General features: G+C 41.2%; 1 protein-coding gene across 1 annotated transcript; it reads right to left on the bottom strand.

Annotated features, from left to right (window-relative positions):
• Nucleotides 1–6,045: 6,045 nt before the first annotated feature.
• On the bottom strand, nucleotides 6,046–7,626 carry LOC121974867 (gibberellin 20 oxidase 1-B-like). Its single transcript, XM_042526137.1, has 3 exons — nucleotides 6,959–7,626; nucleotides 6,535–6,856; nucleotides 6,046–6,454 (listed from the first exon to the last, which is right to left on the bottom strand). The coding sequence occupies exons 1-3, from the start codon at nucleotides 7,465–7,467 to the stop codon at nucleotides 6,167–6,169; spliced, it is 1,119 nt and encodes a 372-aa protein (XP_042382071.1). The 5' UTR covers nucleotides 7,468–7,626; the 3' UTR covers nucleotides 6,046–6,166.
• Between the last annotated feature and the right edge of the window lie 18,052 nt (nucleotides 7,627–25,678).

The raw sequence follows: 25,678 nt of genomic DNA, 5'->3' as shown, positions 1-25,678 counted from the left end.
ACTTCTTCTTCTTGAAACTTTCGAAAATAAACAATTCATTCAAATGAAAAGATAGTAACACACTACTATCTTTTATAAAGTAAAACAATGAAAGCTTAACAAAAGATTATACTGACAATAGATAGAAGATGAAGCTCTGTTGGTACTTCTTGATGGAGAAGCTTGCTTGTGAAGATGAGGTGCAGAGTAAGAGCACAAATAGCAGTTTTGCACAGAGATAAATTGAAAATCAATGCATTGCCTCATACCTCAAGTTCCCCTTATATAGACCTTGTTCGGTCAACTAAAAAGCTATTAGGTTGATTGATCCTCTCTTCCAATTGATCCTACTATCGGTTGACTGAACCCCTTGCTTTCCTTCTTTGACAAGATCTAATCTTCGTGCATTTATGAGAATTTATGGTTCAGTCGACTAATCACCTTGATCGGTCGACCAATATGTGCAGTTTCACTGTTCCCTGAGATTCAATATTAATTCTCTGATGGCTCGGTTGACCGATCCCTGGGTTCGGTTGACCGATCGGCCTGACTTCTATATTTGCTTTGGCTTAATATGATCTATGGCATGTCATCTTGGTTCGGTCAACTGATTTGCTGGTTCGGTCTACCAATTAGGCTCTTTACTAAACTCTGCTTCGAACTGATCTCTGGTTTGAATCAACCTGGTTTGATTGATCAATCCTGGTGTTTGGTCGACCGATAACTTCAGTTCCTACAAAATAGAATTAAAATAAATACTCCTGCAAAATAAAGTTAGCACATGATAATATATGATGCATGAGTAGTAGTATGAATGAGTAGTAATTGATAGCAAAACTGCATTAATCTCAATTTCAAAACCTTCTCAGTTTTTTTAGTTGGATTAGCGACCTAAGGTTGTTCCTTTTCAGAACATGACCTCACAGTTGCTCCTCTCTAGTTGCTTATCTCAACCTACCTGCCAAACATTAGTCCTTTAGACCCGTTTGGACTTTCTCGCTTAGCATCAGATCGGCTCACGAGGAGGAAGTCTTCAGTCCTCCAGACCTATCGAGCTTTCATGCCAAGTGTCGGGTCCTCTCGACCCACTTAGACTTTCTATATAGCTTCCATGATTTCTAAGACTTTTCCTGCCTAGCCGCAACTAGGACTTTCCGGTTGAGTAAACATCCTACACACTTAGTTAACTTGTTAGATCATAAAAAAACTTAACCTGAACAACTGACAGTATCAAAACTCAGGTTTGATTTTAGTGCAGTCTGCACCAATAATTACAACCGTCAGATTATTACTATCTATAGCTGTTAGCTCAAACTGGTCAATATGCCAATTAGACATTTTCAATGCCTTTCTTCATGGTTATCTTGAGGAAATTGTGTATATGGAGCAGTCGCCTAGGTTTATTCATCCATAACTTTCAACACATGTTTGTCAGTTGAAGAAATCATTATATGATCTTCAACAAGCTCCTTGTGTATAGTTTCATCGTCTCTCTACCTGGCTACACACTCAAGGGTTCTCTAGCTAAAAAATTGGCACCTCTCTTATTTTATAAGTGCAATGTCAGCTCTATACTTTTTCTCCTTATTTATGTGGATGATATTCTTTTAACTAGTAATGATCAAGAATGCATCACTTCTCTACTTCATCTTCTTAATCAAGAATTTCTATAAGAGATTTTGGTACAACCCATTTCTTTCTTGGTATTGAACTTTTCTCAAATCCTGATGGTTTTCTCCTTTTTCAAAGTAAATACATTACTGGAATTCTTCAATGGGCTAAGATGGATGGTGCACGTCCTATCTCAACATCGATTGTTGCAGACAACTTTTTTGCACCTTCATCATCTCCTACTTTGGTCTATCCTTAAATATATCAAAGTATTATTGGAGCCTTACAATATGTCATTATCACACATTCTAATATATCTTTTGCTGTCAATCGGAATTATCAATATATGCACTCTCCCACTAAACAACATTGGGAAGGAGTTAAGAGGATGGTTCGCTCTCTCAAAGTCACCATTCTTCATGGTCTCTTTTTATATCGTCATTCCTCACGGGAGTTGAATGTTAGGACCTTTGTGCCCGCTAGAGGGGGGTGAATAGCGCTTCGTCGCACTCCTTGTGTCGTTTGCTTCCTCTGAATGATGATTGCTTCTTGTGATGATGTGCAGCGGAAAATACAAGAAACAACACACTACAATGCTAACACGTAGATTTACTTGGTATCCACCTCAAGAAGAGGTGACTAGTCCAAGGATCCACACACTCACACACCCTCCACTATGAAAACTCTCCTTTACGGTAACTACCGAAGGCGGAGAAGTCTTACAAGCTCACAATACAACAAGAATATAAAGAGAAGCAAATACAAGGGAAATCTTACAAAATTTGTACAATAAACCCTAACCCTAGCTTCTTCTTCTTGTTGTAAGTCGCCTCTTGACTTGGACGTGCCTCCAAGAACCTTCAAGACTGGCGGGGAGAGCTGTGGAGAACTTGTGAAAATCGCCCTTGCAAGCTCATGTAGAAGGAATGAGATTACTATCGAAGAAATCGTATGCCAATGCCTTTATCTGCGCCAACGGTCGAATCCCAATCTATTGGATTGCTCCCAATCGATTGGAAGGCTTTGGATTGATCGACCGATCAATCCAGAGTGCCTCTGTGCTCTCTAGAAATCTCCTGAATCGATTGCCCAATCGATTCAATGTGTTTCGTGTGATTTTCAGAGATATCGCACGACAATTCACCCTCCCAATCGATCAGCCGATCGATTGGAGGCTCCCAATCGATAGATCGATCGATTGGAGTCTCCCAATCGATCGATCGATCGATTGGGAAGCTTTCTGTGCGATCGGCAAAGGCTCCCAATTGATCCATGGATCGATTGGGAGAACCCTTTGTCGCGGGTGCTCTCCCAATCGATCAACCGATCGATTGGGCATGAGCCAATTGATCGATTGATCGATCTAGCTCCTATGGACTTGCCCAATCAAGTCCAAAGCCTCCTAAAACCAACATCCGGTCAATTCATAACCTGTTGGTACATCATGCCTAGCATCCGGCCATACCCGACCAACCTCGAACTAGCCTTCTAGCCTCCTCCATCAGCCTTGCGCCCCTCGAATATCTCCCTATCCTTCACGCCTTGCCTTCAAGAGCTTCCTTCGGCCTCATACTAGTTATAGAGTTCTCCTTGCCAAGTTACACTAGGACTTACCTTACCAAGATCACATGCTTGGACTTACAACTTTTGCCAAGATCACATTTGGACTTTCCGTTGCCTAGCTCCTCACCAGAACTTCCTCCTTTGCCAAGATCACACTTGGAATTTCAGTTGCCTGGCTCCTCACCAGGACTTCCCAAATGCTTGGCTCCTCACCAGGACTTTCTCCTTTGCCAAGATCACACTTGTGTTGGTGCAATCTTAAGTCAAGGTTGACCTGGTTGACCAGACTCGAGTTGACTTGACTCGAGTTGTGTTTTGATGTTTGACGAGTTATGTTTGACGATATTTGACGAGAAGAGAAGTTATATTCTTGATATGGGACAAGAATAGATGTTTGGGAGATTATTGGTGCAACCGTAGGTCAAGGTTGACTTGGTTGACCTGATTCGGGAAAGAGTCCAAGTATGGAGACTTGGCAACGGAAAAGTCCAAGTGTGGAGACTTGGCACTGGAAAAGTCCAAGTATGGAGACTTGGCACGGAGAAGTCCAAGCAGGGAGCTTGGCACGAGGGAAAGTCCTAACTGGGATGTTAGGCAGCTGGAAAGTCCTGGTGAGTGAAGCCAGGCAGTGGGAAAGTCCTAACTGGGATGTTAGGCAGTTGGAAAGTCCTGGTGAGTGAAGCCAGGCAATGGGAAAGTCCTAACTGGGATGTTAGGCAGTTGGAAAGTCCTGGTGAGTGAAGCCAGGCAGTGGGAAAGTCCTAACTGGGATGTTAGGCAGTTGGAAAGTCCTGGTGAGTGAAGCCAGGCAGTGAGAAAGTCCTAACTGGGATGTTAGGCAGTGTGGAAATCCTGGTGAGTGAAGCCAGGTGGAAAGTCCTGGTGAGTGAAGCCGGGCAAGGGAAAATCCAGATAGATCAAGGATGATCGGACATCTGGTGTTGAGGAAAGTCCAAGTAGGTCAAAGGGATTGACCGGACACTTGGCGAGGAATTCTAGCAGGTCAAGGGAATGACCAGATGCTAGGGATGAAGTACCAATAGGTCAAGGTTGACCGGATATTGGTTTGGAAGGTTTGAGACTTGGTTTGGGCAAAAACCAAGCTCTGGATCGGTCTGCAGACCGATCCAGTGATACGTTTGTGTATCTGATCGGTCTGGTGACCGATCAGATAACAAACAGAAAGCTGTAGGCTTACTGATCGGTCTGGGGACCGATCGACCGATCGGTCCGGAAGCCCGATCGGTCCCCGGGACCGATCAGGGACCGATCAGATTCCACACAGAGTTGGGCAACTCTCTGTGAAGACCGATCAGCGTAGGGCCTGATCGGTCCCGCGACCGATCGGTGGCGATCGGTCAAATTCTAACCGTAGCAACGCTAGTTTCTGTGTCTTCTTTGCGGTATAAAGGGGTCGAGGCTGCGATCAATCTTCTTCTTCTTCCTTCCTCATTCCGGTGCTTGAGCTTTGTTGAGCTCCTCCTTGTCAAAGCTTCGCGTGAGCTTCATTCCACGATTGGATCAGCTTCTTCTGAGTTGCTTGTTGCATCTGTCCGTGAAGTTGCTACTTCATCCGGAACCCGACGAGAAGGCAAGCTACTGTGTCTACATTCCTGTTGTATTTTGTTCTTGCTATTCTCTTGTACTCTTAGCTTGCTGTTGCAAGTGATTGTGGCGAGGTTTCTCCACCCACAAGGAGTTTGATTTAGCCGGTTTTCCGGGGACTCATCCACCGACGGATTGATAGGCTTCGTCCACCTTACGGACACGCCGAGGAGTAGGAGTTTCATCTCCGAACCTCGTTACATCCTTGCGTAGAGGTTTGATTTCTTCTCCTGTTTTCTTTCTGCATTTAGTTTTCGCTGCGCTAACCCTAGTTTGTAGAAAGAAACGCGAACAATTGGGGTCGGCTATTCACACCCCCCTCTCTAGCCGTACGAAGAGATCCTAACACACTTGGACTTTCCAATTTGCCTAACCTCCAGTTAGGACTTCCATACACCTAACCTCCAGTTAGAACTTTCCCAGTCAAGTCTCTTGTCAACCTTGACCTACTTGACTTGTATTCTCATCAACCTGGTCAACCCTTTGACCATCTCCATAACCGGACGATTACTTCAGCAATCTCCTTATATTGTCAAATATCAAAACTCAAATCCTGACTCAAGCTTGACTCAACTCAAGATTAGTCAACTTTGTCAAACTTGACCTAAGAAAATTGCCCCAACATTGAATGCATTTAGTGATGCAGATTGGGCCAGTTCTCCTGAAGATATACGTTCTACTAGAGGATATGCAATATTTCTTGGATGAGATCTTATCTCATGACATTATGAAAAGCAACCTACTATATCTCGATTCAGTACCGAAGTTGAATATAAAGCTGTTGTTAATGTAACATTTGAAATCATTTGGCTCCAATCCCTTTTCTTAGAATTACATATTTCTACTGATATTATACCTAAGATATGATATAATAATATTGGAGTAGCATATCTTATTACAAATCTAATTTTTCATACTCACACAAAATATGTGGAGATAGATTTTCACTTTGTATAGGAACATATAGGGGATAAATAACTGTTAGTCTAATACATCTCTATAGAGGATCAAATTACTGAAATCTTCACCAAACTGTTATCTTGACTATGGATTCATAGATTGACAACCAAACTCAATGTGTTACATATCCCGTTGAATTTGTCGGAGGTAATGACGATAAGGATAGCAGTCCAGAATAATAATAAGAAAATTTATCATATTCAGGATATGATCAAAATTTAATTTCAATTATTGATTACTTACTATATTTGAATTATAACTATAATCATATTTATCATTATTTCTATATTTATTATTATCATAGTTGGTTGGTTAGTATAGTATTAATAAAAAAGTAATGCGTACATTCTGTTCTTGAAGTAATATTATTCATTTAATTACTTCTTTTGCAGTTTTTTTTTCTCGACACAGAGAGATCAGCATGAATGGATGGAAGACGGTATGCATCTCACTCCGGGGCGGCGGCAGTGGCAGCGGCGATGCGGAGATTGACCCAAGTGGTAAAGGCGTCGAGAGTCTTCACGTCGGATCGGTAGTGCTTCTGCGTGAACTCGAGCAGGGTCGGCCAGGTGAAGTCCGGGTATGCTCGTGGGTGCTCCGCGTCCACCAGCTCTGCCGGGGGCCGCACCACCCGGTCGTTGGCTGGGCAGAGGAAGAAAGCCAAGGATTTTCTCGGCGTCTCGCTGTTCACCACCGCCCTGTGTAAGCAGCTCTTGCACCGCCCGTTCGACAGAGCCTGCGTTATTAAATAACCGGCGGGAGTCGGAATTGGAGCTAAGTAGTAGCTAACACAGATAATCATAAACTAGTTATTACCATGAAGGTGTCGCCGATGTTGACGACTAATGCGTTGGGGGACGGGCGGATGGTGCGCCAGCGGTTGTCGGCGAAGACTTGAAGGCCCTGGACGTTGTCCTGGTGGAGGATGGTGAGGGAGGTGGGGTCGCTGTGGGGGCCGGTGCCTAGTGTGAGCTCTGGCTTCTGGCACGGCGGGTAGTAATTCAGCCGCATTATCGAATCGTTTCCCTCGAAGAAGTCGCGGAAGCGCCGCCGCCCAACCCCCAGGCTCATCCCCAGCATCTCCATTATCTCCAGCGACAGCCCGTTCATGGCCTCGCAGTACGTCTGGTACACCTCCCTGTGCATGTCGTCATTAATTAATTAGAAATGATTGGATTTTTTTAATTTTTTGAAGGAAAAAAATCCTTTTTAATCTGTTGATTAAATTAATTAAAATTACCCCAAGTGACGGAATTCTTCGCCCAAAGTGGCGGCGAAGTAGTTCTTCACGATGCCGTCGCCGGCGGGGGAGAAGCGGAAAGAGAGAGTTTCCTTCCAGGGGAGTTTGCTGGCGAAGCGGCCGGTGAAGCTGCTGGCGTAGCCGCAGCTCTCGCCGGGGCGCCGCTGCGCCCTCTGTTTCTCCGTCAGCGGCATCCCGAAGAAGGCCTCCACACAGCGGTGCGCCTCCTCCAGAAGCGCGGCGTCGATCCCGTGATTGACAACCTGGAAGAACCCATGTCGCTCGCACGCCGCGGCCACCGACCGCGCCACTCCGGCCAAATCGCCGGAGAGAAGACCGGCGAGGTCGATGAAAGGCACCACCAGCTCCTCCTGAGCCTCCGGCGTCTGCTTCTCCTCCTCCGGCCACACGAACTGCCAAGGAACGTCGACCCTCCGGCTGAGAACGGATGCGTCGAACCTGGGCGTCTCCGCCTCGGCTTTCGGCGGGGAAAAAGTGCACAATACCATGATTTATAGAAAAATCTGGCTGCTACAAACACAACCACTCTTCTCGATCTAGAATGAAAGGAAAGATGAGAGAAGAAGAATTGTTCAAGCGTCAAATGATAGTGCGGAGGAATAGGTAGTAAGAAGAGCGATCTCAATGAGAAGACTTCAATGTGATTATGATGTGGCCTTTTACTAGTCCCTTATGCTCTTTATATAGGGGAAAGAGAGAGACCGTGTCTCATCATCCACCTTCCAATGATGAATGATACCATCACAGTGTGATCTTATCAGTAGATCCTGACGCTGCCGCCACATCTGATCTCATGCACCAAAACAACATGTACAACCGCGTAATTATTACTCTACTCATCATAAATGCATTTTCAAGTGCATAATAATGCATGGGTTCGGAAGAAGCAGACATAACAAGGTACAAGGGCAGTCCGTTCTATCTTAATGCTCATAAATTTTGAGCGTTACGGATTCCTTGTGCGTGCAAATTAGTATGCCCTTTTTTTGTTCTGCTGTGGTAGACAATTATTAATTTGATGTCATGTGGCAGGGCAGATCGAATCAGATCAGAGCTGATTTGGGGTTATATAGGATTGGCAAGATACGATTTGTTTTGCCTTGTGTAAGAGGGTGATACGGAAAGGTTAAAACCTGGACTGGACCTGTTGCTCATCTTAAACTTGGACCCAGAGCCGGCCCGCAGGCTCCTGCCTAGGGTCTAAAATAGCAAGGGTTTATTTTAAAATTATATATATATATATATAATTAAGTATGTTTTTTTTTCGCATTTCCTCACCGAAGGATCGAAACCCTCCCTCGCCGCTTTCCCTCCCGCACCACGATGACTATGAGCCCTCTCTCAAGGTGTCTTCCATCGACGAGACGAGCACTCTCCAGCTCTCTCTTCCTTTGTTAATTTTCCCCGTCATGCCCTGCCCTTCCTCGCCACGACGAAACTCTCTTGCCAGTAAATGCTCATGCTTTTCATTTTCTTGTTAATCATGCTTTATTTCTGCACAAATTGACTTAAGTATCTAAGGATGTTAGATATATGCGACTAATTCTTTTCTTCAGATTTCGCTTTGTATTATTTGCCTTATTGAAAAAGATAGACAAAAGAACTAGCTAGAATGAACACAAGAATATTCTACAATTATACTAGGCTTTTTATATTTTTCTTAGACACAATGTCTTGCTACTTCGTTCCTTCCAAGAACAGCTAAGATTTGCTACTAACCCGTCTTAGCTGATTTAAGATGTTAAACTTTAGATTCTAAGAAAATATATTCATAGCAAAAAAAAAAAACATATTGAAACAAAGATCTCTAATTGCCATTTTTAATGGCAAATGTTTTTTCATAGATTCTCATACACATTTGTTTGTAAATGACTTTGTTTTCAATAACATTGCAAAGTTTAATATCAATTTATTCTACACTACTTCCTAATGATCTCATAAGTAGAGTCCTACTACATACCTCAGCTTTGTTTCCTTTGCCCTTGAGTAAATGGGAAGCAATGCCATAACCCAGGCCTCCTCGATGAAAGGTTGAAGATTGATTCAAATCTTAAAACATGACAAAGAAAGTGTGTAACCCTTATCATTTGTATAAGCATTAATTTAACCACTAATTAATTATATAGTTAAATAAGTTGAATTAATTAAATTAAAAAATCATAAAATTTTAATTAATATAATTAAAAGTGATTAAAGATGTTTTGATATGATTTCTAATATAATTATTACAAAATCAGATAACTATATTCAGGTGCAATCATAGACTCAAATGCTTAAGCTCAAGTCACTCATCTAAACTTTATGAATCCTATCCAATATTTCACCTCTCTTGGTACCAATTGACATACTCGATTTAGATGAGATAACAATTTCCAAGATCATCTATTTATAGGATCAGAAAGACGCTAGAGGGCGGCAGCGGTGGCTGGGGGGGGGGGGGGTGAATAGCGATCGTTGAAAATCGAGATCGAATCGAAGTACGCAGCAGAAGAAATGAAAACAATGCTAACAAACCAAGTTTTACTTGGTTTACAGCTTTCGACGACTCTTACTCCATGGCCCGCACTCGTCGAGTGCTTTCATTGAGCAATCCACTATCAGTTCGTAAATGTATTACAGGAATTGGTTACAAGATAACTGAAAAGAATAATGTTACCAACACATAAAGGAAATCTGAAGGACTCTTCGTTCTTCGAACTTCAGATCAACCTTTCGGTATCGTCAGAGCTTTTTTTGGATTCGTACGCAAGAGAGAAAATTGTAGTAGTTGTTGTTTTGAAATTCCTGGTAGAAGGCCTTTAAGTATGCCCATTCCGGGCGCTTAGAACCCCTCCAGGCACCTAGACCACATGGCTCGGCCAGTCGATGTGCTCCACATCAGCTTGTGGATGAATTTTACGGTTTGGACACTTAGACAGACTCCAGGTACCAGATCGCCAGGGCACCCCAAGCACCCGCCCAAGCGAGACTGGTCCGGGTGCTCGGACCCTTTTCGGGTGCCAGGACCCCCTTTTTCAGCTCCTTCCTTTCATACAAAAAAGGGTTAGTCTTGGGCAACAAAAATAGGTTCCTCCTGGAAAACAAAGTTAGTTCAACTCAACAGATAGGAGTAGTAATTAAATTATGTCTCCTCGAGATCAAGATCTAGTCAAGATCTCAACTTAGGTTTCTCAAATGAACCTAAGTTAGATCGACGCCTATTGTTCCCTCAACGGGGAGCGTGTCCTCACTAGATCTCTCCTCCAGTTGCTTACATCCACTTACCAACTGCAATTGCTTGACTTACCTTTGACCCACTAGGTCTTCCCGCTAGTTGCTAGGTCCGCAGACCCAACTAGATTTCGGCCGGTTGTCAGGTCCCGCAGATTCAACCAGATTTTCTAATAGATATCAGGCCTCGTGGACCTATCTGGACTTCGCACCACCTATCAGGTCCCATGGACCTAGTTGAATTTCAACTTGGTGTTAGTCCTTTAGACTAGTCAACTCCTGCATACTTGATAGAAAGGTTAGACAAACACCACATCATACATTAAAACCAGATTATTAGTGCAACCTGTATCAACAATCTCTCCCTTTTTGATGTAATGACAACTTGAGTTAAAGTTAGAAAAAAATACAATAAAACAATAAAGCAAGCATTAAGCATAAAATGTTTAAAGTGAGTTGATTTTTCTAACCTAATCTACTATCCTTCCCCTTGGTATGCAAAAAAAAATAAATGCATAAAGCATAAATAATTAAATAAATATTTAGCAAAAAGATTTTACAACCTTAGTTCTTCAAGCAAGTTTCAAACAATTATGTCAAGTATTTCAAGGAATTTTGAAACAAGGTTTTGAAAGCCAACTACTTAAAAAATTGCAAGTGATGTTTTTAAATAAAAACTTGATAAAGAAAAACTCAAGTTCATTTGAGGGAGGAGTAAATATTTTCAAGAAAAATTTTGCAAGTAAGTTTTCAAATATTTCAAAAGTAATAAATTTTTAAAATATGTTAAAGCTATTTTTCAAAATAATTTCTAAAATATTTTTGCATAATATTTTCAAGGAGGTTTCTAAAGAAATTTTTAAAGCAATTTTTAAAATAGATTTCAAAATACAATTTTGAAGACAAACTCTTTAGATGATGTAAGTATTTTAAAATATTTTTTAAGGTAATTTTTTAAAAGATATTTTGAGTAATTTGTTTCTAAAACTTTTACAAATATTTCTAAGAAATCTTTTGAGAAAGTAAATATTTTCAAAGTAATTTTAAAAAAATTTCTAAGAAAAATTTAAAGTACTTTTAAAAAAATAAATTTTTAAGACTAATTTTTAAAGTACTTTTTAAAAAAAACAAAGAAAAATTTTCAAAGTTAGAAAGATTTTTAAAGAAAAAAATTATTTTTAAATTGTCTAAACAAATCCTCCCTCTTAATCTGATAACATAATAAGGACATAATAAAGTCATAATAAGATATGGAATATCAAGTATTATATAATAAGCAACAACAAGTCAAATGTGAAAAATAGCTAAAGGGAAACTGAATACTAGTAACTGAAGTAAGAGTAAAGTAACATCAAGTCAATATGAAGCAGTAAGCAATCAAAAGGAAACATAATAGCAGTCAAAGACTATACTACTGCGAAGACGAGGAAGATGGGTCGGAACCCCAGGAGCGTAATAAATCCATCAACTCAATATGACGAGTCTGGCTCTGTCGTCAAAGATCGAAGACTCGTTATGGATCCCTTAAGTCTGGTAACTCTGTCGTCTAACGTACGAGGGACTGGAGGTGCGGGTACCCCAAAGAGACCAGCGATGTACTCATCTAGCTCTGCCTCCTCTCATGGTGTTGGATCAGGCTGATCCTGGGCCACAGGATTAGGCTGGGGCTAGGCTGCCGGATCAGGTGGAGGCTAAGCGGCTGGGTATGTTGGTGCTAGTCCTCTCTCCTCTAGGATAGGACAACCTCATCATCTATATGTACAGTAGCTAAGGAGAAGTTCCTAGCACCGATCATATTAATAGGGCTTTGACATCACCTGTGGTGACATCAACGCCCAATGTGGCTATATAGGCAGTCAAAATATGGTAATAGGGCATGTGAGCCCGTCGACTAGTGGTAATACCAGGTGAATAGAGGATGATATGAAATATGTGTAAACTAATGTCTATATCTAACCTATGCCATACTATATAAAGGAGAAATGAATGAAAAGGATGCATCATCGCCACGTTGTGAGTGGTCAAGAGAAAAATACATGTGACTAGGACCATATAAAGGTCATAGTCCTAGACTGTAAGGGTAACTGATCTAAATAAGGTCAAAGTCGCTACACGCTGACTCCTAAAAAAAATATGAATAGATTGTATCGAGTATGATATGAGAGTAGGGATTGCTAAATGGTGGATCTCGAGGAGGGTAGCACTGGAAGGGACATGTAGATGGACGCAATCCCAAAAGGTCCTGAATAATAGTGGGGGATAACGTAATATCTGTAACGATGACCCTAGTGGTGTAGGTAAGATCATTGACTCTAACTAGGTTGTTATACATCTCAACACACAGACCTATGTTGACTGAACCAGAGAAATAAACTAAATACTGCAAGCTATAATAGTCAATAACCTCTATAGATGGAATGCATGATTGCATGAAAAAGTATCTATCTAAATGTCTAGAAGGTAAAGGAACATATATAGTAGAGGAAAACCTAATTCTAAGTTCATCAGTGGAAAACCTAGGGTCTGTACTAGTAGTTGAGGGGCCAACACCAGGATGCGATCATTTCCTTATTAACAAACAACATCTTAAAAGTAAAATTCTAAATAAAAAATAAAGTTTAGGTTTAAAATTTTTACTGATGCATCGTGAATATTTATAAAAGAACTGATGACCTCGGTTGATCCACAATGGACGACTTGAGAACTGAAGGAGAAAAGTTTAAGAAATTAGAAAAAAAAATTTATTTTTCCTTTTTTTTACTTTTGCTTGTAAAGCTCGATGAGGGGTCTTTTGCAAAAGAGAAAAGGGAGAGGGCAAGAGGAGGGGGCGCCCCAACCACTCCTTTTATAGGGTTGTCTGGGTGCTTGGAGAGGGTGGCAGGACTGGGCGCCCGGACTCAGTCCGAGCGCTTGGATCACTATTCCAGGGGCGCCCACCCCTAGTTTTGGGCATCTGGTTTGCATTTTATTTATTTATTACTATTATTAATTAATTAATTAATTAGGGATTGAGTTAAGTTTAAAGATTTATTTAAGTTAAAAATTAATAACAAACTAATTAAGTTAAACATTAATTAGCTTGAAAATTGACAAATTATGAAGTTAAAATTGTTTGAGTTAATAAATTGATTTAAGTGACAAATTAATTAATTTATAAATTTATTAAGTTTAGAAGTTAATTTAAGAATTAATTAAGTTAAAAAAATAATTTCAATCAATAATTAAAAATTAATTAAAATTAAGAATTAATTAATAGTTAATTAATTTAAGTTGAGTATTGAGAAATTAATTCAAGTTTGAGAGTTATTTTTGTTGGGATCTAGCGCGCCAAAGATGCTGAAACTTAGCGGAAAAATACTAGATCCTCTTATCTAGCAGATCCATGAGAAGGGAAGAAACATTTTCTATTCATAATCTATACTAAGCTACATGATAGGATTATACCTTTGATGCGTGCCCTTTGCAATCCCGACAGCAACCTCTTCTTGTTTAGAAGTAGATCTCAGCGCATTCAAGCGTTCGCACCTCTACGGTATTCACACGAACAAACCTTGTCTTTGATTGTCTCACAAACAAAGCAAGATGGAGAGGGAAAACACACAAGGTTGTGCTAGCAACCTATATGTGTGTCTCAGCCAAGAAAAGGGAAGGAGGAAGAAGAAGATCAAGGGGACTTTTCACATTCTCAAGCAATGAAAAACTTATGAAAAATATCATCCAAAATGATATTTATAACCATCCCATGGTATACCAAGAGTCTCCACACTTTCATCTTCTAATCACCCTTTCATCTTCTAATCTAATGGCTCAAAATCAACCATTCAATCCAATGGTTGAATTTTGACCATTCAACTTCCTTGGTGAACTCAAGTTCACCCAATGAGTGCAACCCATTGATTCTCAAGCAACTCGACTCAATCCAACAATTGGATCCCTTTGAGTCTAACTCAATGAGTCAAATTCGGATTACACTTAATCCATTGATTCATCACATGAATCCATCTCCATATCAACTTGTTCTTTGTGTGTGACCCTATAGGTTCTCCTAACGTTGGCAATGTACCCAAATCACCATTTGCGATACATAAACAATGAGTGACATCTAGCAAGGCATCATTGCTACCCAAGTGACGAGAAAGTTGAGATCCGACCTAACCTGTCTGTAGCTATCATCATGTATGACTTGGTCCCTCTATCTATGATATCTAGATTGATCAATGAGGCATAGACCATGTCATCCTCTTATCAATCTTTGTGTTTCTTGATCTCCAAGTAGACACACTTATCAAATAAGCTCAATATCTCATATTGACTCATTTACACATGACCATGCTTTCTTGTATCCTACTAATCAAGGGGCCCACAAATATCGCTTCCGTCATATGGAAGGGATAGATCCCACCTACATCACTCACATCCCTCTGCATAATTCATTGCATACCCAGTGATCGACTTTATAGTCCACCCTGTTACGGGTGATGTTTGACGATACCAAAGTATACAACTCCTTATATAGGGAACCGTAGTGACTTCATGTCTACGGACTATTTATACCAATACTCACATGCGAATGTTTATGACACTCATACGATGATCCATGAAACATTCTTATAGTGGGTCATTCAGTATATATTCTCTAATATATACCTATGTGTCAACATGATATCTCATATCCATGACTTGTGAGATGAAGTTATCCGCTGACCTACATGCTAGTCTCAACGCATTAATATTGTCCTTGTATATTAATGCTCGACCAGGAATAGTTAAGAGTAGTGTTCTTTACAATATCTCACTATCAATTCAACCAATTAATATACTGTAGATAAGAACCTACTAACTAAGGACATTATTATATTTATTCAATCGACATTGAACTACAATAAATATAATAACTAACTTTGCCTTTTATTAATAATGATATATGATAAAAATGAGCCCTTTACAATTATCTCATAATTGGTACTAGGGCTAATACTAACAATCTCCCACTAGCACTAGTGACAATCACTGAGGTATCGAATACCCATTGACCTAGTGTGACCATCGTGCTTTCCCTGTGCCAAAGCCTTAGTTAAAGGATCCGCAATGTTAGCATTGGTCGAGACTCTGCATATCCTTACATCTCCTTTATCGATGATCTCTCGAATGAGATGGAATCGCAGGAGTATGTGTTTGGATCTCTGATGAGAGCGAGGTTCTTTAGCTTGTGCAATAGCCCCATTATTGTCACAATAGAGGTCTATTGGGTTCACTACACTAGGAACAACACCAAGCTCTATAATAAACTTCCTGATCCAAACAGCCTCTTTTACTGCAGCTGATGCAGCAATGTACTCGGCTTCTGTTGTAGAATCAACGACTGTGTCCTGCTTTGAACTCTTCTATCTCACAACACCACCATTTAAGCAAAATACATACCCTGACTGTGATATGTAATCATCCTTATCAGTTTGGAAGCTAGCATCGGTGTAACCCTTTACAACAAGCTCTTCATCGCCTCCAAATATCAAGAAATAATCTTGAGTCCTTTTCAAGTACTTAAGAATATTCTTGACTGCTGTCCAGTGACCTTCACCTGGATCTGACTGGTATCTACTTGTCATGCTCAACACATACGAGACGTCTGGGCGAGTACAAAGCATGACATACATGATAGACCCTATATAAGATGCATAAGGAATCTGATCCATGCGGTCCCTTTCTACCTTAGAAGAAGGACATTAAGTCTTCGAAAGACTCACACCATGTGACATAGGCATGAATCCATTCTTGGAATTCTCCATGGCAAAATGTTTAAGCACCTTGTCAATGTACGTACTCTGGCTTAGGCCAAGCAATCTTTTAGATCTATCTCTATAGATCTTAAGACCTAAAATATAGGCTGTTTCACCCAAGTCTTTTGAAAAACAATTCCCAAGCCAAATCTTCATTGACTGAAGAGTAGGGATATCATTTCCAATGAGAAGTATGTCATCTACATACAATATAAGAAAGATAATTGTGCTCCCACTAACCTTCTTGTAGACACATGGTTCATCTTCATTCTTAATGAAACCAAACATTTTGATTGCATCATCAAATCGAAGATTCCAACTTCTAGAAGCTTGCTTCAATCCATAAATGAATCTTTGCAACTTACAAACCTTTCCAGCATGCTCTGGATCTACAAAACCCTCAGGTTGTGTCATGTACACATTCTCGAGTAGATTTCCATTAAGAAATGCAATTTTGACATCCATCTGCTAGATCTCATAATCATAGTAAGCAGCAATAGCAAGCATGATCCGAATGTACTTTAGCATCGCAACTGATGAAAAGGTTTCATCATAGTCTATACCATGAATCTGCTTGAATCCTTTAGCCACCAATCTGTTGGTGCAACATCCCTCAGGTCAAGGTTGACCTGGTTAACCAAGCTGAGTCTTGGTTTGGGTTTAGATGTTTGACAATAAGATATTGATCGAAGAAGAGTCAAGTAGGTCAAGGTTGACCGGATATTTGACTGGGAAGTCCTAACTGGCATGTTAGGCAGAAGGAAGTCCTAGTGAGTGAAGCTAGGCAGAAGGAAATCCTGGTGAGTGAAGCCAGGTGAAAGTCCTAGTGAGTGAAGCTAGGCAGAAGGAAATCCTGGTGAGTGAAGCCAGGTGAAAGTCCTAGTGAGTGAAGCTAGGCAGATGGAAAACCCTAGTGAGTGAAGCTAGGTGAAAGTCCTAGTGAGTGAAGCTAGGCAGATGGAAAACCCTAGTGAGTGAAGCTAGGTGAAAGTCCTGGTGAGTGAAGCCAGACAAAGGAAATCCAGATGGATCAAGGATGATCGGACATCTGGTGTTGGGAAGTCCGAGTAGGTCAAAGGATTGACTGGATACTTGGCAAGGAAGGAAATCCAGATGGGTCAAGGTTGACCAGACATCTGGTGGAAGTCCAAGTAGGTCAAAGGATTGGCTGGATACTTGGCAAGGAAGGAAATCCAGATGGATCAAGGATGATCGGACATCTGGTGTTGGGAAGTCCAAGTAGGTCAAGGGAGTGACCGGATACTTGGCACGACGAGTAAAAGTCCAAGTGGGTCAAAGGGATTGACCGGACACTTGGTGGGGAGTCCTGGCAGGTCAAGGGAGTGACCAGATGCTAGGCATGATGTACCAACAGGTCAAGGTTGACCGGATGTTGGTTAGGGAGGTTTGGGACTTGGTTTTGGGCAAAAACCAAGTGCTGGATCGATCCGTGGATCGATCCAGGCTCTGGATCGATCAGTGGATCGATCCAGGCTCTGGATCGATCAGTGGATCGATCCAGATTCTTCCCAGCGAACAGAGAGCTTCTGGATCGATCCGTGGATCGATCCAGAGGTCCTGATCGATCAGCCGATCGATCGGGACGATGCTGCTTCGCGCGATAAGCGCTGGATCGATCCGTGGATCGATCCAGGTGCGTTTCCAGAGCACAGAGGCGCTCTGGATCGATCCGTGGATCGATCCAAAGCCTCCCCGATCGATTGGAATATTTGAATCAATCGGGATCCGACCGTTGGCGTCGTTTATAGCTGCAGGCGTGCGATGGCTGCGGGTAGATTTTTCACCGATTCATTCCAGCTCCTCACTAGCTTCTCCACAGCTCTCTACAAGCACGTGATCGCTAGTTCTTGAAGGTTCTTGGAGGCTTTCCAAGTCAAGAGGCGGATCCATTGCAAGAGGAAGAAGTTAGGGTTAGGGTTTTCACTGCATTTCTTGTAAGCTTTTACTTAATCTTTACTACCCTTTCTTCTTCTTGTACTGAGAGTCTTGTAGGGCTTCTCCGCCCTCGGTAGTTACCGAAAAGGAGTGTTTCATAGTGGAGGGTGCGTGCGTGGTGTGGATCCTTGGATTAGTCACCTCCTTTGGAGGTGGATACCAAGTAAAATCCTAGTGTTAGCGTGATTGTATTTGTTTCTGTATTTTCCGCTGCATATCCTAGAAGAAACAAGCAACGCCAAGCGACGAGCACGCGACGAGCTATTCACCCCCCCCCCCTCTAGCTACTTTTGGTCCTAACAAATGGTATCAGAGCAAGGCTGCTCTTCACCGGAATCATCGCCGGAAGGGTCAAGCATCACAAGAAAAGCTAGAGGGTAAAGAAGTTGGAGCAAATTCTTCAAGTTCAAGATTTTATTAAGCTCAACTTCAAGATGCAATTCCAAGATGGACTTGGATTTGACACAAGGGTGGCTCCACCATACACATCCACAAGCTTCGATTCTTGGAAATCAAGAATCGAAACCTTTCTTATGATGGAGATAGAGCAATGGTTTGCTCTAATGGAAGGCTTCGAAGCTCCAACAAACTCCAAGGGCAAGCTTCTCAAGAAAAACAAATGGAGCTCGGAGAAAATCCAAAGGTGCGAGGCCAATGACAAAGTGACCAAGCTTTTGGTCAATTTATTGCCAAGCACCATCCTTTGCAAAATTCGAGAATTTGAAGATGCAAAGGATCTTTGGAGCAAATTGGCCAAGCTTCATGAAGAGATCCCCTCCACTGTACAAGATCAAGAAGAATCCAGAGAGGGTGACTCTTTGGAGCAAGACCAAGAGGAGGATTCCGAGGTTGAGAGATGCTCAACCTCCGAAGAAGAGGAAATCCAAGAAGCTTCATCCTCAAGGGAATGCAACGAAGGGAACAAGGAGGGAGCATACTCCTTGTTTCATATTCAAGATGATGAAGCCTCCACCTCTAGGATTGAGGGGGAGCAATCCTTGGTGACACCGAATCAAGAAGAAGGAGAAGCTTCTACATCCGGGTCCAGAGAAGAAGAGGAGGAAGAAGCTTCTACCTCCACAAGTCAAGAAAAATCAAATGGAGGAGAATCAAGGTCCGATCAAGAGGAAGCTTCTACCTCCGGATCCAAAGAAAAAGATGCCACCCCTACAAGCAAAGGTATAAATATTTCAATTAATAATAAAAATCATATTATATGCTTTGAATGTAGGGAACATGGGCACTACAAGAGCAAGTGCCCTAAATTAGCCAAGAAGAAGGGCCAAGTGGCACAAAAGGGCAAGGTGAAGCCCAAGGAGACCATCCCCAACACAAAGAAGAGCAAGGAGCATATTATATGCTTCTCTTGCAATCAAAAGGGGCATTATCGTAGTTAATGCCCCAAGGGGAAGAAGAGGGTCAAGGCTCAAGGAGGCACTAGTCAAGGGGGAGCCTCCAAGGTAAAGAAGAAGGTAACATTTATTGAGCATACTCCTTTACATTATGGTAAAAAGCATGATAGGTCTAACTTTTATCATTTTAATGCAATTTACCATAAGAATAGAAAGCATGAGGGCTTTAAGGAAAAGCATGTGGCCCTACATGCTAAGACTATCACTCCTAGGGTTAGGAATGTAGGTAAAAGTCTAGGCAATAACTCTAAGGATTTTAGATACAAGCCTAGAAACCAAAATGCTCATGGACTTAATGAAAAACCAAATTCTAAGGATTTAATGATAGAAAATCAAGTCTTGAGATCAAGACTTGATAAAATGGAAAAGACCCTAACAAGGAGGGAGAATATCCTAAAAGGGCAAAATGAGCAAAACCTAGGGCTAGGAAAGTCAAAGCCATCAAATAGCCATAGAGGTTTGGGATACAAACCAAAGGCTAAGAAGGATGTGCCTAGTTATCATAGGGTTCCATATAGTTATGGAACAAACCCTAGGTTTAGTGGTCAAGTCAAGAATACTAGGGAAGTCATCCCTAAGAGTATTTTTGCAACCAAAGTGACTAAGACTTCTAAGAAGTTTAAGAAAGTCACTAACAAGGTCACAAGGGAGGCTATCCCTAGGGTTGACCTAGAAAATGTGACCAAGGCTTCTAAGAAGCCCAACAAGGTCACTAGGAAGGTATCTAGGGAAGTTATCCCTAGTGAGTACCTAGAGCATCCAAGGAGCATCAATAGGTGTTGGGTTCCTAGGAGCATCTTCTCTACCCCATAAATGAGTTAGAGAGTGTCAACTCCAATTAGAAGGGTAGTTAACCTAACTTTGAGGAAATTGACACTCAAGGAGCATTTTCAAGGTTTTTGTTAACCTTTGAAAATGAAATGGAAGTATTATTTACTCCTTGAAAGAGTAAAATGTGCCTAATGGTGGAAAATTGATTTTATCTTAAAAAGGCATAAATTGGGAAAACCTAGAGAAATACCAAGTTGGGATTTTGGTATTCTCTTATAAATTTTAAGGCACTCCGGGTCTTGATTTATGTGATTACTCTTGAGGAAAAATGGAATATGCCAACATTTGAGGATAAGCTTAATTTCAATTGGCATAAATTAATCAAGAGAATTAGAAATGCCCATTTAGGTTTTGGCACTCTCTTGAAGCACTTTGGGCAATCTAGGGTTTAAGTCTTAGGATTAGCTAAGATTAACGATACTTAGATAGGTAATCTAGGTATATCTTATTTATGCTAAACCTTGCCATGATTGTTTGCTCATAATATGCCATGACATCATATTTTATCTTATGTGTATTTTGCATTCATGACTTATCATGAAAAATACAAAAATACCATGTCATGCCATACATACATCATGTAGTTATAGGAATCTTTCTTTTGAAAGCTATTTTATTTTGATGTATGCCATAACATTATCATGCATTATGTTTATTTCCTTAAAAATTAAGGACATATGGCATTAGTTAAACAAGTGGCATTTGTTTACAACAAGTGGAATAAACAAGTGACATTTGTTTAACAAGTAAATCAACAAGTAACATCCTTTGTGGATGTCTACCTCTCAAAATACCTAGATAGATATGCATGATCCCTAGAATAGGGCAAAACCAATCTCTACATCTCACAAAGACCTATAAGATGACTTGTATGTGTTTTAGTGCACATTAGATACAAGTGAGATGTTAGGATGATGAACAAAACTCAAGATGTTGATTTAGTGCTTTCTTTTGAGTTTTAGTTTCATCAAAACACATAGATATGTGTTTTCCCATCATTGGGAAAGCTAATGTACAAGTCATGTGCATTAAGCCCAAGGAATATGGTGGGATATTGGTTTTGAAAAAGCTTTCAAAATGATTTTGGAAAACCTTGGTGAAGGCTATCCTTTGATAGTAATCACCATTGAATAGTTAGACACAAACTTGAAGAAAACACTAAAGTTTTTACAAGTTTTCAAGTTTGTGTCAATCTTTGAAAATATGATGTATTTTCATAGAAAACTATTTTTTCCTTGATAATATATGCCCTAAACAATGTCTACACGAAATTTCATAATTTTTGGATTTTTGTAGAATTTTCTAGGGGTTTCTGAAGTTGACTGAAATGGAATTTCAGCAACTATCAGAGCTCCGATCGATCCATGGATCGATTGGAGTGCCTGAATCGATCCATGGATCGATTCAGAAGGCAAATCTCGTGAGCAGTAGCTCGCTGGATCGATCAGCCGATCGATCCAGGTAGTCTGAATCGATCAGTGGATCGATTCAGAAAGGTTCAATCGATTGGAACCCAACTCCAATCGATCCAAGTTGCTGATTTTGGCTGGGAAAGCCTGATTTCAGCACTTTGAACCTATTTTAGTCTAGGTAACCATTCCAAACCCTTAAAATACATTTGTATACATAAAAAGGGTGTTTTCGTGTTGAAAACAAGGATGGAATGGTTAAGGAAGACTTCATTGAAGTTTAGGTTGAGGTTTGTTTCAAATTTTGAACATTTGAACCTCAAAACTTCTAAATCTGGGTTTCCTAAAGGTTTAGGGATTCCAAGTCATTGTTGGTGCAATGACAGAAGTTACCACCATGTCTTTAGGGGGAGGGACTCTTTAAAGACATGAAAATTTATTTTTTTTCATGAACCTTGGAAGGTGGTTAACCTTCTGTTTGAAAATGCTCAAGGTTGAGCGATTGAACTTTAATGGGGAATGGATATCCTCATTGTTCAAGTGTTTTCAAAGGATAATGCTCAAGGATGGGCATTTACCTACATTGGGGGAGAATGTAGGGTAAGGATAATGAAGGGTATGGGACCTTCAGTATCGTGTTGATCACAATAAGTGAGTTTTTCAACAATGGATTTGTTGAAGTGTGCCCAAAATTGGAGCATCGGTTGATATGTGTCCAAAGATGGGTTGATGTGTTTTATTAGTAAGGGGTTGATGTGTGCCAATAGGGGGAGAATGAAAGGGCTTGTGAAAGGGAGTAAGTTAGGCTTTCATTACCTAGAGGGAGTTTGCCCTCTTAGGGGGAGAATGAAGAGCTTAACTTATGCTTTCATTACCTAGTGGCATGAAGAATGAGGCTATGAGATTAGCCTAACTTACATGTGGTATTGTAAGTGTGATTGTAGTATTGTCAAACATCAAAAAGGGGGAGATTGTTGGTGCAACATCCCTCAGGTCAAGGTTGACCTGGTTAACCAAGCTGAGTCTTGGTTTGGGTTTAAATGTTTGACAATAAGATATTGATCGAAGAAGAGTCAAGTAGGTCAAGGTTGACCGGATACTTGACTGGGAAGTCCTAACTGGCATGTTAGGCAGAAGGAAGTCCTAGTGAGTGAAGCTAGGCAGAAGGAAATCCTGGTGAGTGAAGCCAGGTGAAAGTCCTAGTGAGTGAAGCTAGGCAGAAGGAAATCCTGGTGAGTGAAGCCAGGTGAAAGTCCTAGTGAGTGAAGCTAGGCAGATGGAAAACCCTAGTGAGTGAAGCTAGGTGAAAGTCCTAGTGAGTGAAGCTAGGCAGATGGAAAACCCTAGTGAGTGAAGCTAGGTGAAAGTCCTGGTGAGTGAAGCCAGACAAAGGAAATCCAGATGGATCAAGGATGATCGGACATCTGGTGTTGGGAAGTCCGAGTAGGTCAAAGGATTGACTGGATACTTGGCAAGGAAGGAAATCCAGATGGGTCAAGGTTGACCAGACATCTGGTGGAAGTCCAAGTAGGTCAAAGGATTGGCTGGATACTTGGCAAGGAAGGAAATCCAGATGGATCAAGGATGATCGGACATCTGGTGTTGGGAAGTCCAAGTAGGTCAAGGGAGTGACCGGATACTTGGCACGACGAGTAAAAGTCCAAGTGGGTCAAAGGGATTGACCGGACACTTGGTGGGGAGTCCTGGCAGGTCAAGGGAGTGACCAGATGCTAGGCATGATGTACCAACAGGTCAAGGTTGACCGGATGTTGGTTAGGGAGGTTTGGGACTTGGTTTTGGGCAAAAACCAAGTGCTGGATCGATCCGTGGATCGATCCAGGCTCTGGATCGATCAGTGGATCGATCCAGATTCTTCCCAGTGAACAGAGAGCTTCTGGATCGATCCGTGGATCGATCCAGAGGTCCTGATCGATCAGCCGATCGATCGGGACGATGCTGCTTCGCGCGATAAGCGCTGGATCGATCCGTGGATCGATCCAGGCACGTTTCCAGAGCACAGAGGCGCTCTGGATCGATCCGTGGATCGATCCAAAGCCTCCCCGATCGATTGGAATATTTGAATCGATCGGGATCCGACCGTTGGCGTCGTTTATAGCTGCAGGCGTGCGATGGCTGCGGGTAGATTTTTCACCGATTCATTCCAGCTCCTCACTAGCTTCTCCACAGCTCTCTACAAGCACGTGATCGCCAGTTCTTGAAGGTTCTTGGAGGCTTTCCAAGTCAAGAGGCGGATCCATTGCAAGAGGAAGAAGTTAGGGTTAGGGTTTTCACTGCATTTCTTGTAAGCTTTTACTTAATCTTTACTACCCTTTCTTCTTCTTGTACTGAGAGTCTTGTAGGGCTTCTCCGCCCTCGGTAGTTACCGAAAAGGAGTGTTTCATAGTGGAGGGTGCGTGCGTGGTGTGGATCCTTGGATTAGTCACCTCCTTTGGAGGTGGATACCAAGTAAAATCCTAGTGTTAGCGTGGTTGTATTTGTTTCTGTATTTTCCGCTGCATATCCTAGAAGAAACAAGCAACGCCAAGCGACGAGCACGCGACGAGCTATTCACCCCCCCTCTAGCTACTTTTGGTCCTAACACAATCTACCTTTATAGGTATGCATATTTCCATCCATGTCAGTATTCACCGTGAAGACCCACTTACACTCAATGGGTTTGATCCCTTCAGGTGGATCAACCAAAGTCCATACTTGGTTAGTGTACATGGATTCCATTTTAGATCTCATGGACTCTAGCCATTTCTCAGAATCTGGGTCTTGTACAGCTTCCTGATAAGATGTAGGCTTGTTAAGACTAATAAGCTCTACATCACCATGGTCAGACAAGAGAAAAGAACATCTCTCAGGTTGACGAAGAATCCTATCAGATCTGCGTAGAGCATGTGCTACTTGAACAGGTTGTTGTTCCATAACCTCTTGTGGTGCAACAAACTCCTGATCCACAACATCTTGTGGTACCTGTTCAATTTCTATCAAGGTGTCAGTGCTAGTATCTTGAACTTCTTCAAGATCGACTTCACTCCCACTAGTTTTTCTAGAAATAAATTCTCTTTCTAGAAACACACCAGTCCCGACAACAAACATTTTGCCATGTGTGGGATTATAGAAGTAATATCCTTTTGTTTCCTTGGGATATCAAACAAAGTAGCACTTATCTGATTTGGGTCCTAGTTTATCAGAGACTTGTTATCGAACGTAAGCCTCATAACCCCAAATCTTCATAAAAGACATATTGGGATTCCTCCCTGTCCATATCGTATATGGTGTCTTTATGACGGCCTTGGATGGAACTCGGTTAAGTGTGAAAGCGGCTGTCTCTAGAGCGTGTCCCCAGAAGGAAGTAGGAAGATCTGTATGACTCATCATCGATTGTACCATATCTAATAAAGTACGGTTCCTCCTTTCTGATACACCATTCTATTGTGGTGTTCCAGGTGGAGTGAGTTGAGATATTATCCCACACTCAACGAGATGGTCATGAAACTCTTGGCTAAGGTATTCCCCACCTCGATCTGATCGAAGCATCTTAATACTCTTACCAAGTTGATTTTTTACTTCATTCTTGAATTCTTTGAGCTTTTCAAAGGATTCTGACTTGTGTCTCATCAAATACACATAGCTGTATCTACTGAAATCATCAGTGAAGGTAATAAAGTAATTATAGCCTCCTCTAGCTGCTATTCTGAAAGGGCCACATACATCAGTATGTATGAGTTCTAATAGATCATTAGCTCTTTCGCCATGTCCACTAAATGGAGTCTTTGTCATCTTGCCTCGAAGACAAGATTCGCATACCTCATATGATTCAAAATCAAATGAGTCCAAAAGTCCATCCTTATGGAGTTGGGATATACGACTCTCATTTATGTGACCTAAGTGACAATGCCAGAGATATGTTTGGTTCAAATCATTAGACTTGAACCGTTTGGTATTTATGTTATAGATTGGGTTTTCAATGTCTAGAACATAGAGTCCATTTATCAGAGGTGCACTACAATAAAACATGTCATTTAAATAAATAGAACAACATTTGTCCTTTATTATAAATGAGAACCCCTTCTTGTCTAAACAAGAAATAGAGAT

Source organism: Zingiber officinale, chromosome 4B, assembly GCF_018446385.1.
Source record: "Zingiber officinale cultivar Zhangliang chromosome 4B, Zo_v1.1, whole genome shotgun sequence".
Lineage (NCBI taxonomy): Eukaryota > Viridiplantae > Streptophyta > Magnoliopsida > Zingiberales > Zingiberaceae > Zingiber > Zingiber officinale.
The sequence above is the reverse complement of the archived record's forward strand: the minus strand, read 5'-3'. Positions and strand labels throughout refer to the sequence as shown.

What these genes read in the sequence shown, in the direction of transcription:
- LOC121974867 (XM_042526137.1), bottom strand. Translation starts at nt 7,467, where the DNA reads ATGGTATTGTGCACTTTTTCCCCGCCGAAAGCCGAGGCGGAGACGCCC. An exon ending in GAAGAATTCCGTCACTTGGG is followed by an intron (nt 6,857 to 6,958) that starts GTAATTTTAATT and finishes CGACATGCACAG; the next exon opens with GGAGGTGTACCAGACGTACT. An exon ending in ACATCGGCGACACCTTCATG is followed by an intron (nt 6,455 to 6,534) that starts GTAATAACTAGT and finishes TTAATAACGCAG; the next exon opens with GCTCTGTCGAACGGGCGGTG.